A 19,204-nucleotide genomic window follows, 5' to 3' on the forward strand; every position below is an offset into this window, starting at 1 on the left:
AAAAAAAAAAAAAAAAATTAGCAAGGTGCTTGTCTTTCCAAAACACTGTATCCATATTTCTCCACTGTGGATCCAACCCAATACTCACAGAACACAGTGAAATCTCTGGAAAAAGAGGCTTGACAGAGGCTTTCCCTTCTGAGCTGACAGTTAAAAGTAAATAATAATTATAAGAGAAAGGTAATGTAATTATTTCCTTTCCATTATCATTCAACTGAATTTTTCCCAGCTTCCAAAAGCCCTTCATTTAAAACTAAATTAAGGTCAATTAAAACAACAACAACAACAAAAGGAAAAAAAAAAAAAAGGAAGGAATAAAGATGAAGAACAGTTCATGGCTGTGCTTCTCATAGAGATTTTAATATGAACATCTGTGGGTAGAACCTGGATCCAAATCAATCACTGCCAAAATTCTTGAGTATTCAATAAGATCTGGGCAGGAATTCAAGGTGAGGAATGGAAAGAATATTGAAATAAATGTATGGATTCATAGGTACCCAGATCATGGAATCACTGAGGTTAGAAAATGCCTCTCAGACCATGATGTCCAACCATTCCCCCAGCACCACTGTATTCACCACTATACCCTGTCCCCACGTGCCACATCCACAGGGTCTCTGAATACTTCTAAGGATGGTGGCTCCAGAACGGCACAGGGGGGTATAAATTCCACTTTATTCACTTTATTCTACGGCGATGAAATGAGTCAGTTAATTCTGCTTTTTTTAATTACACAGAAATCATAATCAATGCCTTTGTAAATGGCCTGAAAAGCTGCAGGTAGAAATTGTGCTCTAATATTGATGATCCACATTCACAACGGGCAGAAATTGTTTCAGCTTCATCAGCTTCATTGAATTTGGGCCCATTCTGTCCCCTCAACCACTGCTACACAATTTGTGCATGGTATCAAGTTCTTAATATTGTAAGCATAATATTTTATTTTTTTTTAATACTCACAAGTTTATTTACACTTTATTAAAAAAAAAACCAACAAGTAAAAACTTTGAGTTAGAGGAACGGGGCCTTGTTCTTAACTATTGAATCCCAACATTAACACACTGACATTGTCAAGATGCACTCAGTCTAGAGTGAGCACTTATAGCACTTAGTTATAATTCAAATTATATCAGAAAGTGAATTAATCAGAAAGTGAATTAAATATGGAATATAAGTATTTGCTGTGAGTATTATTGATCTAGATAACGGCACTTTATACCTGTGCCCCTGAAAAACTTTTAATAAAAAAATTAATAGAATGTTGGGTCACAAATTTTGGCTCAATAAGAAGCTCAAATGTACATTTTGTTTTGTGTAATAAGGAAATGTTAATGGTAGGAAGATTTCTTCATAGCCCCTCCCTGACCAAAAGACAACTTTCATAGAAGACTGCAACAAAATATTTCACCACGTCAAACTGAACAGATTATTTTCCTTCTGTGAAATCATAAAACCAGTTCATAAACTTTTAAAAAGATGCTAAATTTACAGTACTTATTCCACTGATCTCTTGTTGGGTAGTAAAAAATAGGCTGACATTAAGCTGGGGGCTACAATACCGTGAGTAATATTTAATCATCCCAAAATCACATTTTTTTAGCTTATTTTGTTGATTCCTGTTCTCAAAGCAAACACAGAGACTGCAGAGCTAGAACAGTTTTTGCTTTTCCATCTCACGGGGCAATTCCTGGGCTTTCGGTCTGAGAGTCACATTTGAGGTGTCCTGAACTGGTGCAATTTTCATTTGTTCGTTCTAGAATAACCTTGATGGTTTTAAACCTCAGATGAACAAGTGCAATCAGGCAGGGGAGGATCAGCTCAGACACTTGCAGACACCCACAATTGGCGCATCTCTATCCTACAAGGGCACCTGACCAGTGTGTGGAGACCCAGACTGTGAAGTCAATGAAATTGGGAGCATGATTCGCCCAAAACCACCCAAACACACTGCTTTCAGATGAGAGCACTTGGTAGCACTGCCTGCACTGAGTTACTGAGAGCACCGGTATAAAGGGTTTTAAAATGACCAGCACAGACCCAATCACCTTCACTGAGATGAGTCCGATCCCTGCTCTGGCAAGGCAAAACCAGATTGAAATTAAAAAAAAAAAAAAAAAAAAAAAAGTTATTCCCAGTCTATCACTCTAGCAGACTTTTCTGCTGTTATATAATCTAAATGTTTTATACAGCCTATCAGACTTACATTTTTTCAGTCAGGTGGTGCATTTTCAGTTGCTTAAATGTATCTTTCAACAAAAAGTTGTTTTGTTTAGCAACACTTTAGTCATCCATCTGCATAGACCAAAAAGTAATGTTTGCAGTGATTTTCTGCAGATGCATAATACAAAATCAATCAACTCAGAAGAAAAGGCTGTGTATTATTTATTCAAATCATAGAAACTTTGATGTAGTGGCCTAGTCTTGATGTCTTACTGAATCTCTTCTCTTATACGGCTCCTGTCAGTATGACTCCTGCAAAAGCACTGAATAGAGAATAAAAAACACACTCACAGCCATGAATTTATTTGTTTGTATCTTGTTTTCAGGAACAGATTTCCCTCTGAGTTACAGATCTCAGAGAACCAACTGAGAGTTTTAAATGACTAAATAAGAGTATTTCAATAATTCCTTCAGCACTTCAACAAACTCACCAGTTTCAGAGAGCAGTTTGGTGGCTTCCAGCACCTTCTCGGTGTACACCCCGGTCTCGTAGTTCTCCATCTCTGCGTTGATGATGTGGATGACTCTGGCTGCACGGCCCCGGATGGCGCCCGCCGTTCTGTCCAGCGTGTCCACGTCCCCCTCTTGCAGAGCAATCACACACTTGTTCACATCTTCCAGGATGTGGTTTTCTGGAATTCAGGTTACAAATACAGCTCATTCAGTTTTACTCTTCCTCATAGCAAATCTTACTGATTTGGGCAAACGTCAGTAGGTTAAGAAATTGTTATCTACCTTTATCCAGGCTGCAAAACAAAAGCCCTTCTGTGATATTGTCACATAATGTAAAAATCTGTATGATATTCATCTTTAGTAGGGACTGGGCTACATCATCTTACCTGTACTGTGCGTCCCAACCTGTAATTCCTTGAAAAGCAGTCACATTAACTTCAAACATCACCCGGAATTTTATCAAAATTAAAATGAATGCAAAAGGGAGAGCAGTCAAATAATTTGTAGATTCTCTAATAAACAGCTGGGCAATTTTCTGAAGGTGAATTTACACTCACCCATAAATGTTTATTATGTTTGGCTCATTTTTGCCTAAGTAAGCCAGAAAAGAAAATAAATCACATTGAAAAGACAACAGCAAATGGCCTTTGTAGATAGCACAAAACCTGGGCATGAGCAGTTCATCTCCCTCACTCCACCTATGCCAGAGAACAGGCTGGGAATTTCTAATAACACACGCTATAATTATATGTGTTGGCATAATCTGGAGCAAGAAATGACAACAGTGACTCAGCTCAGAGGAGGTGACATCAAGCAGCTTTATTGGATTTTTGGGAGATGCACTGTTATTTTTCTGGCTCTGAATCAGGTCATCTACTATCACGTGCTGCAGTATCAGGATTTACGTAGCATTCTCACATACAAATTATGTGAAAGCATGAAGAAGGTCAGGCGTTATTTCTCTGCAGTCAGTAGAGTCAAAAATAATTTCAGTAAGACCCCAACTGAATTTCATATTTGACCAAACTCAGTCTGAGAAACTCAGTGACTTCATTTTCTGCAAGAGACACCTCTAAACTGAAAATGAAATGCTGTTCTTTGTAGTAGTAGTAAAACAGAATTAATCAGTTCACCAACTGTTTTTTGTTAATTATCCTTTGCCACTAAAAAGAATGACTCACAAATCTTCACAGTTAAAAATTCCAAGGTTGGATCATTTGAGGGTTTCAGAAATGTTTTACATGATGTCCAATTTTACACTGCAACAACTTTGGATGGAAACTGAAAGTCCCCTGAGCTGTGAATCTGAGAAACTTGCAAGGCAAAATTCTTTGTTCAAAACACTCCCTACTCAGAATGAAAAAGCAGTGCTTAGTTAAAGTTTTTCCTCACTGTTTCCATTTCACCATCACCAACTTGCTTTTACCATGACACAGACAAATTTTGCCCAACAAGAAGCAATATATGAATTTGGACAGTGCATTTGGAATAGCTTGTTAAAATTATGGCCACCTTTCTTCTGATAGCCACCCTATTATTAAAACTATCATCAAATGTGACAGCCAATATGAAGAGGAGGAGGTGTCATTTCAGGAGGTACATTTAACCAGATAGTGGCATATTGGATGCTTCACTGGTTTAACATCCAAAAATAAAAGTACTCTGTGTAAGCTGAGGCTTCCAAGCTTTACAGCAAGAGCAACAGGCTTCCTTTTTCCTCATGTTTAACAGAGATGTCTGTGCAAAGAATTAGGAAAAAAGAATCTAAACTTTACAGAAATCCTGCTTCTCAGCTGCCTTGGAAATTCTGGATCTAAGTCAAAACTCTGAAGGAACTAAGATTTGAGAGAAATTAAATGAAAAATCCCATCATCCATACAAATTACTGCTGGTTTATGTACACAAGCACTTGGAGTAAGCAAAGTCCTCAAAGAAAGAAGAAAATGGCCATTTGAGCCAGATTTCCAACTCTGGCACATGGACTGGGTCTGCAGTTTACAGCCTGGTCATCCCTTTCTCTTAGAACTAGTTCTGCCAGAAGGTGTTCGTCAGCTCAAATCTCAAATAAAAATCAATGTGCTCCCATATTCTGAAGTACCCTTCTATTCAGAGAGCTCATTTTCATTTTCTTGCCATGGCTTGCAGGAAACACTTGCAGGGCTGTTGAACAGAGGAGTGCAATTAACTAAACCAAACCATTTCCCTTTTGATAAGGGTAGCAGGATACAGCCAAACAAGATAAAAGAGGGCAAAAAAGAAAATGGAAGATTTTTTTTAAAGGCTAAATATTTTTTCTTTCAATATTTATTTTCTCATAAACTTCTTTTGGAAGATTTAGGAAATATCATGGAAAATAATGTAGAAAGAAACATAACATTTTGGCGAGACTCTCTCATGAAGTTTGACTCTTCCAGGACATTCAAGTACGCAAAGCCCTCTTGGCACACTCTGTGTCCTTACTCACACACAACAATGAAATTCACCCTTCTAAGCGAAATAAGAAAATGAGTTTAGTGCAGCAGAAAGTAACCCAAATGCACCACTTTGTACCTACAGCATTCACTGGGTATGATCAAATTATAACAATACACTCTGCCACAGGCCGTAGCACTTTACCAGGAGGATGGAGAAAAGACTGAGACCCAGGGTCAGTGTCCTTCTCTTCTTCATCCCTTCTTTACCCTCCCAAGCCAAACCATCCTGTGATTCTGTAAAGTTCACCTTTCCTCCTCTTGTCCACAACTGCACAAGGATTCCAAGTATTTTTCCAAATACTCTCAGCCTGTAACAGGTCTGGAACACATTTTTAGAAGGTGGCCAAAATCCTTTGTGCCTGAATTGAAACGAAACTTCTCTAGGAATAGAAGCACAAATAGGTGCTATTTTCTGGGAGATGAAGAGCCAACCGTTGCTACCAGGGATTAATTAATACGTCGTGATTAGTCCTACTGAATGCAGAAGATCAGCGTTCCAATACAGACTAAATGGATTAATGATGCTTTAGCAATCAGAGCTTTTATCCACTCTGATCCAATTCTTTAATTTTGGAGTATATTTTTTTAAAAAGTGTCTTGACCCCAGTACCTGAAACAGAGAGGAAATCATCCACTGAAGTGATGTCGTCGACAGCCTCGGTGAGCACTCGCACCTGTTTCTCCCACTGGTCCTTAAACACGTCCATGTTGTCCTGGGCTACTTTGCTCTGGGGTCTGGCAGCCAACGTGAGGGCAGCATTAATTACCTGTTAGTCAAACCCATTTGTTAGAGCAGGAGTGGCATTTTTTTTTTTTTTCCAAGGGAAAGAGCAAATGGTTTATGGACTATGTTAAAGATTCAGCATTTCAACCCATTTGATATGAAGGGTCTCAAGATGTTTTTTCACAGTTCGTGGAAATCAGGCTACAATCTCATGACAAAGACAAAGCTATACTCCTTCTCTAATGCTTTTAAGAGCTAAAAGACTTCCCAAGTACTTTTTCGTAGGGATCTTCACTCACCTGTGGGCACAGACTATCAATCTGTGTGGCTGCCATACGGACTAACTTCACACCTTCTTCATTGTTGGAGATTGAACAGGCCAGATTTGCAACCTGCAATGAAGTCATGAAATCATCAGGATGAGAATCAAGATTTAGGCAAGTGAGCCATTTTATACCTTTCTCTGTTCTTATTGAGCTTCACCTGAAATGAAAGAATTTTTTACAAGAGGAATAATACATCTTCTGTGCTGGTGAACAGAAACCCACATAGATTATTTCCTTACTAGCAAACAAAATTACCCATCTTCTTTAAATTTTTCTCAGAATCTTCCTTCACTGTCATGTGTTTCACATTCTCCTCTATAGCTTGAAAATTATCTGCTGAGAAGTGATATAGGGAATGCAGAACATCCACACATTTATCTGTACATTTCCTTTTCTCAGTTTCTTTTTCCTCTTATGATCTATATTCATTATTAATGTAGGTAATCAGGCTCATCCATGCACTCTGAGCTTGGTAAAAGGAAGGATTTTTTTATGTCCTGACACACAGAATCACATTTTTCAACCTATAATCAAAACTGATACCTTCACTGATACTAGGCAATTACATATCTCTCAAATATCTTCATTGTTTCTGATGGTTTTGTGCATGTTAAAATAATTTTAATTTTCAGCTGGACTTCTTTATTTCTATGTGTTTGTCTGCCCCACAGTAAAATATCCATTAATAACAGCAAAGTAACTCAGAAATGTGAAATAACTCTGTTGAAACCTTGTTCTGTAATATAGGTCTGAAGATCTCATTCAAAGATCTTTAAATCAACATTTACTTGCCCTGGCACAGCTTTGGGAAGTCTGAACCTCCATGGCTGAAGGCTATTTGGATAAGATAAAGACTTGGAGAGACATCAGAATGAGATCTAGAAATCAGACCATGTCTCCAGACGCGGCAGAGCTGCATCTCTGTGGCTTGGATTCAAGTGGAGGAGCATGTTCTCCCAGCTCAGACAGCTCTTCCAAAAAAACCATTCCCAAAAGCGTTGTGCCAACTCCATGAATATGCCCTGGGTTTTCCAAACAGCAATTCATGTCCCAGTGCACACTGTGATATCTAAATCACTAAGGTACATTTTGGGATGGGGGAATACAGGATATTTTTTAATGATTCAAGATTACAGCTCTTTATTCTAATCTTCATTAAAACAAACTTATAAAATTTTAAATATGCTTCCTTGATATTATTCACTGTGCCTGAAGGCACAGCTATCAGTTCGAAATGATTCATGAATTAGTTCAAATGCCCCCATCTTTCCAATTTTCCTCCAGTCTCCCCTTGTGGTATTAATCTGTTCTCATCTGCAGTGCACATCCCTGCCTTAGCCCTGATCCATCTGTTCCGCATAGAACCTATTTCACTTCCAGTTCTGTGCAGCGTGGTTTGCATAAATCAGAGTGACAAAGCCCAGGCAAGAAAAGAACCCAAGGCTTCAAAGAGTCTTGCAGGCATTTCCTAGTCAAGATTTTATCATAATGTTGTGATTTTCATTTTCATTTCATGATGAGACAAATAAGTTGGTCTGTTTGTTAACAGCCTTACAGCCCTCATGTCAAAAACATTCTCCTGAGCTGACATCTTCCAATTAATTTACTATTTTCTGTAGTCACTTCTTTGCGCACATCAAACAAAACACTTTCATCTTCACCAGAAACAACAGCTAAGCAGGATAATATCTAGAATTCATTAACATGAGTGGAAATTACAGACTTTAAAAACTAGTAAATGATATTAAGTTTAGCAAGAGACACTTTCCTGTATTGGAACTAAATGGCTTTTCAGACTGCCCTTAAAATTTGTGATTAGCATGATGAGAATTTGTCCCAAGGCTTCAGATGTAACTTTTACTTTTTTGCAAAATATGAGACTGAAGGGGGCTGGGTGCCATGAAATGGCCCTCAAACTATAAAGCTGGTCTTTGAGTTCCTCTGGAAGGGAACAGTGCAGATATAATTAATCTGCCAAAAAAAAAAAACCGCAAAACTTATTTCTTCTCTGTGTCTGTTAATTACTCTTTAAATAGAATCCAAAGAGATAATATTTGGATGTTGTAAAGTGCTCTGTTGCTCTGTGAAAGGTACAGACACAACCAGAGAAATCTTTTTTTTTTTTTTTTTTTTTTTTTTTTTTTTTTTTTTTTGGTAAAATAGAGTTCAGTACACTGTTTTGGGTGTTACTATCAGCACAAGAGTACAAATGTAACTATTGTTGCATTAAATATATATCAAAGAGCATTACAGTTCTCTGTTTAAAAGAAATTATGATACACATAATGTATAATCCAAAGTTTAATAGTTTCCGTGATGTATTTCAAGCCTTGCATAAATCTAGCCCTGTATCATCAGCAGTCAGGCAGCAAAACTATTCCACAATCCAGCAGGGAGTGTGCCAGCCTGCATCCACGGCAAGATCTGATTATGTCAAATAAACATAGAGATAAGTAAATTCCACAATGAAAGATGCAATCTGGATAAAATTGAATTCAGCACTACAAACCTATGACTTTACCCAAAAATTAATTTTTAAAAGATGGCAAGAAATAGCCTTTACTTTCTCAAGCCTGTGCTTCAGTGCATGAGCATGGATCTGTGAAACAACGCAAGCTTTAGGTGCACTCAATCACCAGATACCTCACTTTTTAATTACTTTGATTGACTTTGTTATCAAATACACAGTCAAGTCACCATCAATTAATATTCTTGGCACAGCAAGGTCCACATGCATGCTCTTACTTGATAGAAACCACAAGATAATTCCCCCTGCTTTAGCTTATTATAAATTCAGCAACTTCAGATACTTTTGCTGCTTAGAAGTATGGATTAAAAAAAAAAATAGGACACAATTGCACCCACTTAGCTGAGACATTGGGATTAGATGCCAAACTGATCCTTTTGGACAATGGATAAAAAAGGGAGGGGGGTTGTTCCAGGTGCCTGGTTGACTCATCCTCTAGAGGTGTCTGGTTTATTATTTAGACTTAGATTACAGCTGCCCCTGGTGATAAAGGTATTAATGAAATAAAAGAAGGTGCATTATAAGTTGTTTTGCATGAGTATATTTAACAGAACACATTTTGTGAAGAACACAGACACATTTGAGGGTGGGAATTTCCTTGCTGTGCCACTCCTGGGCTGGATGGAGCAGAAAGCTTGGAAGGGAAAATAAAAAGGCTGTGTATTAGTGCAGCTGCCAATTTACCAAAACTTTGATCTGGAGCCTTTACCTTTGCATTTCAAATGCTCTGTCTCCACCAAAGCATTGAAGGGAAAGTTTCCTGAGAGGCTATGGAAGCAACCAGGTGGTTAATTTTTTTTTTTTTTAACTGTTTACTAAGTTCCTTGAGCACACTGAACTCACTGAGTGCCTAAACAGAATTAAGTATTGTACTGAGATCAATGTGATCTCTCTGAAGAGTATTTATATCAAGGAACACATTTTAAATACCAAAATCAATGAACTGTGAATCATTCTCAAAAATACGTGAAGAACTTAATAACAGCAAAACTGCTGTGTAGATGTACGTTTTTTTCCAGAATTTCAGGTCTGCTAAGCTGCTCTTAGACCATCAAAACAATTGCTGAACACCTTAAACCTGTCCTTGCAGAGCATGGAGAGGTAATGAGCAAGAAGATAAACAGCCATCTCCAGTGATGCTTATTTTTCTGTAATCACCAAATCCACTGAATCAATCCTAGAACTGGGCATGTGGAAAAGCAGGGACCAGCTCCTCCACATTAATTTCTATCTGTGGCACGGATAGCCCAAGATGCATCTCTGCACCTTGCCATATCTGTCTTTCATCATGCAAGGAGTTCCATTAGTTTCAATTATTTAAAATACATACAGGACCAGTTCCTGTAAAATTTATCTGTCTGGGGGTTTTTTTGTTTGGTTGGTTTTTGGTTTTTTTTTTTTTTGTTTGTTTGTTTTTTGTTTTTTTTTTTTTGTTTTGTTTTTTTTTTTTTTTTGTGTGTGTGTGTGGGGTTTTTTTTTTTTTGTTGGTTTTTGTTTGTTTGGTTGGTTGGTTGGTTTTTTTTTGGTTATTTTTTTTTTCTTTTTTGTATTTCAGCCCCAGTTTCCTGCTGGAGAGCAGATTGGTGTGGAGCTGTGGGGAATGACTTTGTTTCTAATGCAAATTTTTATTACTCTTTGTGGCAACCTTAGGACAGGAAAACTTTATTTCTGCCACAAAATTGCACTCCAAACTATAAAAGTAATCAAGGATCTTTCATATCAATTTACTTCATTTTTACACTGATTAAAATCTGGTGCAGTTACCTTTCATTGTGGTTTTAAATGAGATTATTTCAATTTTTGACTTGAGCCCTGTGTCTTATTAAAGGTAACTACGACTATCAAGATATATTGTGCTCTTCTGACTACCAAAATCCATTGTCTTCTGGTTCAAAATGAAATTCAAAGATTTAACATGGCCATTTGGAATTCAAGCTAAGTGAAAAGGTCCAAAAGAAAAATCTATTCCTTAGAGCAAAAATGTAAAAAATAGGGAGCAGAATAAGCTTCAACAAAAGAGCAATAGCAACAAAAAGGCTGCAGAAATATTCTATTTTTTAACATTTTCATTTTATTCTTTTTTTCTCACCCTAAATTGCTTAGAAGAAATGATACTGCAAAGGCTCTGTTCAGCTTCCCCAACCATTTAACTATTCAAATGTAGAGAACGGAATCTTTTTCTATCTTATTTTCTTAGTTTTCCATAATTCTTGTAAATATGTGTTTTCTTCTTAAATAGTTTTGTTCACGTTTTTCCATTTATGTAATTTCTGTTTTCACTGTACTTAACTGGTGGAAGTAATAGGAAGAAAAAAACTGCAAGAAATTATTCTTTATTTAGAAAAATGCAGATTAATTTACACAAACCCAAGACACTGGTGAACTTATATAACTACACCACACATTTGAGAAGCTGAAACTTTTTGAGTGCTTCAGCTTGAGTTGAAGGTGGTTTAAGTCAGAGACTTCTGCAGCACTCACAGGGGACTAAAGCCAAGCAAATAATCAATTATCATGTTCAGCTGATGAGAAGTAACTTGCTGAGCTGTGGTGTCTTAACTATTTATAATTATTTATCCATTCACTTAGTAATTTATCCAGATATTGTTTCAATCTCGGAATCCTTCAAAACTGTGACATATATTAATGTTGGTACTGCTGTAGGCAGCCCAGTGATATTCATGGAGCCACAAATAAGAGATGTTTTTATAAATGAGAGAAGAGTTGTAGCCAAGTTACCCAAGATCTTCAACTTATTTATCCTTGCTGTACTCACTCAAGCATTCTATTATGAGCAAAACTCTATTTATCACTAGACAGGATGTTTTTGCACACACACAAACAAGTGCCAAAAAAATCAAAATGTCACTGAGAGTACACATTGCAGCAGATTCCTGTTCCTCGTCATGCACTGCAGTGCCAGCTTGTACTGCCACGAAAATATTAGACTGTGGCCTCTCCCTCACAGCCTACTCCATCTGGCATGGAGGAAACCTCACACTGGATAATATGGCTAATTTTCCCTCATTTATATTAACCGGTCACTTCTCTAAATAAGAGATGGATTTTTAAGTTCACCTGTACCTGTATTTCACGTCTGTTAAATAATTTAACTGTATGCAAAGCAGTAAAAAAAAAAGGGCATTTCTTTTATAAATTAATAATGAACTGATTTGCTGTGTGTGATGTTTGCTTTGAAAATTTCTAGCACCAAACCCTGAACATATTTAACACGAACTGCTCAGACATTTACAATGTGTATCTAAGGAGATTGGTACCAGCAGGTTGTTAGAAAGCTACAGAGCACTTCAAGCACAACAGTTGAATGTTGTATTTTGTGTCTTAGATGCTGCCCACTGAACCTATGAAAACCTCTTTTCACTCTCAAAAGGTCAACAGCATTTTCTCTCGTACTTACTACACGAATGAGGCTTTTTCACTCACTCCAGCTCCCTCCAGACTCGCTCTGTATCAGATTTAGTTGAAAGAGCTTTAAAAGATTTCTGCTTTTGGTAATGTTCCAAGTACCTCAGCCTTCAATAAATTTAGCGGGTCTTCATCTGAGATTTCTGAAGGAAACCCAAGAGTTTTGGGAGCCTCATGTGTACAGAAAACTCAGCTCTAAATGAAAAGATCCTAATTTTAGACTATTTCAATGAAGTGTTGTTAAATCATTCTGAATCTCCTTCATTTTCCAGCACCATTCTGGTGCATGACACAATTATGGCCCATAGGATGGATTAAAAGGGAGATCAAAAATGAAGCACCTTGAAGAGTCCTTCTACTTAAAAGAAGCCAGCACTGGCTCATGTTCAGTTATAGGGCTGCCAGTGAAGAACAGAAGAGAAAGGTATCATATTATGTTGGATCCTTTACTTTTTATATCGGACAATAATAATGATTTCAGATATTAAAAAAAATAGTAGAAGTAAATACCATCTCTTCTTTCCTTTCTCTTTATACATGGAATTTGATCACAAAACTCTGTCTTCCTGAAACAGGTCAAGTTTTTACACCACACTGATGAGCCTCAACTGTGATAAATGTGCCTGATTGCAAACTCCCCACTATGTCTAAAGACCTTCTAGAAGAAGACTGGGACAGTCTCTGATTTTAGACCATCTTTCCAGGTCATTGTGATTTCTCAGCAGGATCATCTAATGCATTCTCTATGGAAAACAGGAGAAAGCAAACTGATTAAAGAAAAAAGCAGGTGATTGCCTCAGGGCATCTCTCCGATTTAAACCTGAGAAAAATAATTCTGGAAGTTACTTCCGTTTCACTGTTTTGGGTTTTTTTTGTCTTTTTCATTTGGTTTTTTTTTTTTTTTTTTTTTTTTTTTTCTTTTTTTTTTTTTTTTTTTTTTTTTTTCAGGGCTTCAGTTTAACTTTACTTTCATTTATAAAATAAATCAAGCAATGCTATTGGACACTTGCAGTGGAGCACTGCCCAGAACTATCAACTGCATTCTCAGCTGGAACCAATGGGCCTGACAGCAAGTGCCCCAGCTCCTACCTGAAGATCCAATCTCACAATTAAAAATCCGCATCTGTCAGGAGTTCTCTGTTCCACTGGATCTCTAAATAGCTTGAATTTCAAGGACTTTAAAAAAGTGGGTGTGGATGTTAATCCCCAGAGTTGAAACCAGTGGAAAAGCTTTGTGCTGCGACTGAAAACTCCCTTAGGAATTATGGATGATCCTCCCTTGTTTTCTAAAGGGTGTGTTTGTGAGCCATTCAGCTGGAATAGAACTAAAAGATAGAAGCAGTGGAGAGCCCAGAGATGAGGGCAGCAGCAATGGGGTTCCCTCCCGAGGTTCACTCCCTCAGGAGTTGGGAAGAGGAACAGGGACTCAGGTTCCTCCCTTCAATGATTTGCTCACTACCTTGATGTAATTTCTGAATTTTCTCTCTATACATGTGCACCCACTGCTGAAGAAAAACCCAGCAAACAGCTGGAATAAGCCAAGAAGAAGAGCAGGACTAAGTTAAGGCCAGATTTGTAGTTTAATTTTAACTGGCCTTGAGCAATATCGCATTGCACTGATAGAATGCAGCGAGTCTTTCTCCTACAGGAAAGCAGCTTGCAAAGATGCAGGGGATCTGTTCCCTGTTGTTCATCTACCCAGGTGGATCATGGAGTAGATAATCTGTTCCAAACCATGCCACTCACATGATTGCTGAAAGTCTAGCTGGAAGTGATTAATTTCATTTACTGATTTTCTGAGTTACAGGCAAAACTGCATTTTACATCGCATTGGTACACACTTTTTTCAACCTCTCACAGAGAGCAAAGGTTAAATGCCCAACTACAAGAATTCCTTCTGTAGAGGTCAGAGACCAGAGACCCATTCTCAGGGCTTTTTCCTCTCTGTTAGCAGGACTGGGTTACTTTTCTATTTAATTTGACAATAGGTAAAGGATTTCAGACACTATTCCTCCATTACTGGTCTATTCATAGTGAAACACCAGTGAACAAAGAATGCAGAGGAACACAACAAAAACTACAGTACTGCCTCTGGAATGTCAGACACATTGTCCCAGACAACAGAACGTTTACCCAACAGAAACTGTTACATTCCAAAGTGTGCAAAATGGCCAAAAGAATTTCTTAGTCTGGTACATCAACAAAACTCAGGAAGCTTTGTGTATTAATCCTTTCTGGTCAATTTGCAACCAAAGCCACTGCTACTAAAACTCATCCTGAAGTATGAGCAATGCATCCTGAAATATCCAAGGAGCAAGAGGGCAGTTGGTGTCCTATGGAAACAAGATTTACAACACTGCAATGTGTGTGAGTCGATCCTATAAAGCAATTTTGACAACATACCCCTGGCAGAGTTGTAATTAATAGATATTAATAGCTAGTAGTTACCAAAGCAATCCATCTATCTAATAACAGTCCACTATTTTGGCAAACTGCTCAGTGACCCTGGAACATGGATGCACGCCTGACTAGGCTGGGTGAATTAAACATTAGTTATATTATCAGGGAGCTATATTTTGACAGCTGTTGAAGAAAAAGAGGGGACTGCGTTGGAACTCAGAAAAGTTCAAGACATTAACAGAAGCTCTGAAGGCATTAACAGTGTGATATCAGACACCCCAGGGCATAAACAAAGCACAAATTATAATCACTGATCCCTAAAGAAGCATAACTTGCAAGTTGGATAGAACCAGCTTTATTTAGCTGCCCAATGTGGATGGAGCTGAACTTGGCAGGGGATGCAAAGATTAATAAGAAGGGCTTGTAGAGATACATCAGCCAGAAAAGGGAGGTCACAGAAAGTTCATCCCCCACTGACAAGCAAGACTGGCAAACTGGCAACAGCACATGAGAAGAAACTGAGGTACCAACAACTTTTTTTGCCTCAGTGTTCAATAGCAACCTCCTCTCAGAGCAGGGACTGCGAGGCAGGACTGGGGCCGCAAAATCCCTCCTGCTGACAGAGAAATGAGGTTTGAGAACACTTGAGAAACCAGAACATGCACAAGTCTATGGGATACAATGAGATGTGATGCCTTGGGAAGGCTGACCTGGAACAGAGACTGGACAGAGCTAGACAATAAAGTAGATATTTATTAAAAGGCCTTTAAGGATATACCTTTGGCAGGACAAGATCCTGGCCAGGGCTACACCCAAGATGGACCCAAAATGGTCACAAAATGGACAGCCGGTCACGAGGTCTCACACTTTTATAAGTTTTGGTCCATTTATATATTGGGGTTTAATTGTCCAATTACAGCTTCAGATTATGAAGTCCCATCCTTCTTGTTTTCTCTCTTCAGCCCACTGCTGTTTGAGCTTTTGGACCTGAAAACTTGTAGCTGTTGTCCTTGGTCTCCAGCAGGAAAGGATTTGTTTAGTCTACCTACTCTGTGAAGAGAGCTGACTGACACTTATGAGGCTCAGAACTGCACGCCTAGGCAGCACAGAATCTGAAAAACATGAAAGCTGAAACTTAAGGCATCAGACATACCCCAGAGTCCTGAGGGAACTGGCTGATGCAGCTGCCAAGCCACTCTCCATGATACTCACAAAGTCATGGCAGTCAGGGGCAGTCCCAGGTGGCCGGAAAAAGGGAAACATTGCTCCCTTCTTTAAAAAGGGTTGAAAGGACGACCAGGGAGCTGCCACCCTGTCAGCCCCACCTCTGTGCCTGGGGAAATCCTGGAACAGATCCTCCTAGAAGCTCTGCTAAGGCACATGGAGAACAGGGAGGTGATTCAGGACAGCCAGCACGGCTTCACCAGTGGCCAGGAGGCTGAGGGAGCCCCTCTGCCCTGCTCAGGTGAGACCTCACCTGCCGAGCTCAGCACAGAGAAGATGTGACCTGTTGGAGTGGGTGCAGGGGAGAGCCACAGAAACAATCAGAGGGCTGATTTCCTTCCTGGGGGTGAGTGAAGGAATTTAATTTAGAGTGATATTTTAAAGGCTCACAAAATCCCATTGAGAGAAGGACTGATTTTACATGAGCCCAATTTTTGTGCATGAATTGTTTTTACAATAATTTAGTAATGGCTCAACAGGAATGCAAAACTAAGTCATCTGCCCAGAGCCAGAATGTGTAGACAAGACAACAGAACTGGATGTTCCCTTTCCCACTCCTGTCAGCTTTAACCCTGGCATGGAGAAAGCTCATATTGGCTCAAAACATCATTTAGTTTACTTGTCTGCTTAGCAGCCCTTTCTTCAGCTAATAAATCGCCTTTTCTCTTGGAAAAGTGATATTTATGTTAATTATCCTCACAATAGGTGTGTCTGACAATAAAAAACAAATATCTAGAGTATTTTGCAGAAAAGCTGTATGTTGATACGAGGTATTTTCCAACTTTTTTATTATAAAAAACTTGTCAGTCCATAATTCCTGACTTTTTGTCCTGTCACTGTCCATCCTTTTTGTATGACCAGAAAAAGAGATTTCTTAAATATAGTTGTTTACCAGCAGCTGCATTTATACCAGTAAGGCAAACACAGACCTGAGCACTTGCACACACATATCCCCCTTTTTCAACTTCAAACATAATCCTAGGCAGAGTTTTACCCTAAATTACCTCTTCTGTATTTCACGTGGTCTCTCTCATATCTATTAAAAAGATGTTGACCAAAAAGTTGGCACTGAGAAACCTTGATGTGTTCTTAAAGATATGACAATGGGGTGAGAAAAACTGCTTTTATATTAAGGTCTCTCCCCTCATTTGAAATAGGGAATACATAAAAATCCCGTCACAGTATTAATTGTTCAGTGTGCTGGGATGCACATCCTCAAATTATAATTTCTCCTAATTTAAGACTGCAGTCTTAGGGGTTTTTGCATAGAATTTTGGTTTTGTTATAGTAAATGTGGAAATTTCCATCTTAGTTGTGAACTCAATCATGTTCATTTGACTAAAAACCATCTTAGCCAGTCTTAGTTTTGTCCCAGTTGTCAGATGTTTGCAGTTATGTCTATGAGAGCTGATTATCTTTGCAAAAGATCATCATTACCTGATAAACACCCAAAACCATTTCAAAAAAACCCAGATTATTTATTACAGTGTATTACAGTGTATTACAGTGTTGTTTTTGACTTCTTCTGTGGCTCCTCAAAAAACAGTCATATGAATGCAGCTCACACAAATGTTTTTTAATAATGAGATTTTATATCAAGAGCTCTTCAGGTGACTTTCAGCATTAAACAAAAAATGGAAACAAACATATATTTAAGAAATCAATACTGACATCACAATTCTAAACAGAACTGCAGATACCTTTAATTCACTGTGCTTTGATTTATACTCCTGGCAAGCAGAGATGAGAATAATGAGTCAATTGTCTCTGCTATTAATTTTAATGGCAATAGCAGTATGACTTTGGGCTTTTTTGCAAATTGTCATTTGAAAGGCAAGGGCCAGTAGGTGCATGAAGAAGCTGCAGAGAGTCTCTGCATCAGTCCACCTTACTAATTTTTTAAAGCTTTTGATTAATTTAATTCAAAGGAACAGAGAATCCTCAGCAAAAATTAAATTCAATGAAAAATTAAAATTTAATGAAAATAAATTCCAGTGAAAACAGGCAACTGTTTTGAGGGCATAAACCTTATTGTCTTCCTAATGCCTCACTGAGGAAAGAGTTTACCTCATGGCCCACACTGGGGAATCTGAGTAGCTGAGAAATTTCTTAAAATCTGCGGGAAAAGCTTCACTTGGATCTGACACTTGACCACAAACTACAAATCTCTAAGAAACCATGATTCATCCTGTCTGGTGTTTACAGAGCTGCATGTCTGAGAGAAGAAAATCCTTCTTCCTACAAAACCACAGCAAGACCTGCACATCTGAAGAACCTCCGACTGGGAAGCAGGAGAGTTTGGGTACATGAGGACAGGCTTGGAGTTGGAAGATGTTTCAGTTTGCTTCCACAGGACCTCCTGACCACTGGGATGTGCTGAAATTAACACTTTTAACATCGCCTGGATGTCTGAAACCCTGCACTGGGCCAAGGAGTAGCTCCAGCACTTGGGTTTCAGGTTTCTGTAAGAACCTTTTAGTAAATCCCCTTTAAAATTAGCCAGAGGTGAATGAATGATGAGAGTAGGTTTCCCCCCGTGTTATTCGGAAGTTATCCTCCATCACACTACAGGTCATCATTCAGTTTTCCAAAAACTGTTCTTAGATTAAATGATTTCTGAGATGGCAACTTGAAACAGGTAAAAAAAGAAGGAAAAAAAAAAAAAGAAAGAAAATGCAAGGACATACACAATAAAATTGAGCATTATTGAATCTTCTCTCATGCTGCTTTGAGAATTGATAATTTCATTCAATAATATGTCCATGTAAGGTGATGGATGCTACCTGTATTTATATTTTATTAACCCACAGATTGCCCATCTGTGAAGCAGGTGGGGGATAACCCTCTGTCCTTGTTTCAGAGTAGGCAAATGAGGTTTATTTCAATGTTGGGAACACTGTGGCTAGGTCTGATTAGTTTTTACAGGAGAGCAGATACCACAGAATATCCATGTCTCTGCACTGATATTAATGTAACACTTCCACAAGCTGTGGAAATCAGAACCAAAAGGAAACCTGAGAGATGATGCTCCTGTCTGAATCAGCAGGATCAGCTGTGCCTAAACCACTGCTGGCAGGTGTTTGTTTCACTTAGAGACTGCATTGATAGCAGTTGTATGGATTTCTGTACATGGAACGTTTAATTAGGGAAAACAAACAGCAGCAGTGTGTGAGGAGGTCAGATTTACTGCACCGCCTGCAAGGAGTGTGCACCATTCAGTGCTCAGGACCCATTCAAATGTATATTAAGAGATTGAGTAATGACAGCAACAGGAAAATAAAAAAAACCCCAACCCAGTAAACCCCCTCTGCACATTTCTCCTTTGCAGACTCACTGTGAGCTAAACTAGGTCTGGTCTGTTCAAATTTGTGAGGGAAGAGAACAAGGAAAAATCACATTTACCTACTGTACAGCAAGAATGTTTCCATCC

The 19,204-nt window shown here is 38.4% G+C and overlaps 1 protein-coding gene across 3 annotated transcripts in view; it reads right to left on the reverse strand.

Moving 5' to 3' along the window:
- Nucleotides 1-19,204, reverse strand: part of CTNNA2 (catenin alpha 2) — a 466,643-nt gene that overhangs the window by 56,208 nt on the left and 391,231 nt on the right. For all 3 annotated transcript variants that reach the window (XM_066185389.1, XM_066185388.1, XM_066185390.1), the window contains 3 exons: nt 6,171-6,263; nt 5,758-5,914; nt 2,652-2,852 (listed from right to left, as the gene is read on the reverse strand). In XM_066185389.1, the coding sequence (XP_066041486.1) occupies nt 2,652-2,852; nt 5,758-5,914; nt 6,171-6,263 (451 nt within the window). The remainder of the gene's footprint in view (nt 1-2,651; nt 2,853-5,757; nt 5,915-6,170; nt 6,264-19,204) is intronic.

The sequence above is a fragment of the Chamaea fasciata genome, unplaced genomic scaffold, assembly GCF_029207755.1.
Source record: "Chamaea fasciata isolate MVZ Bird 193981 ecotype frontalis unplaced genomic scaffold, bChaFas1.0.hap1 SCAF_6, whole genome shotgun sequence".
NCBI classification, from domain to species: domain Eukaryota; kingdom Metazoa; phylum Chordata; class Aves; order Passeriformes; family Sylviidae; genus Chamaea; species Chamaea fasciata.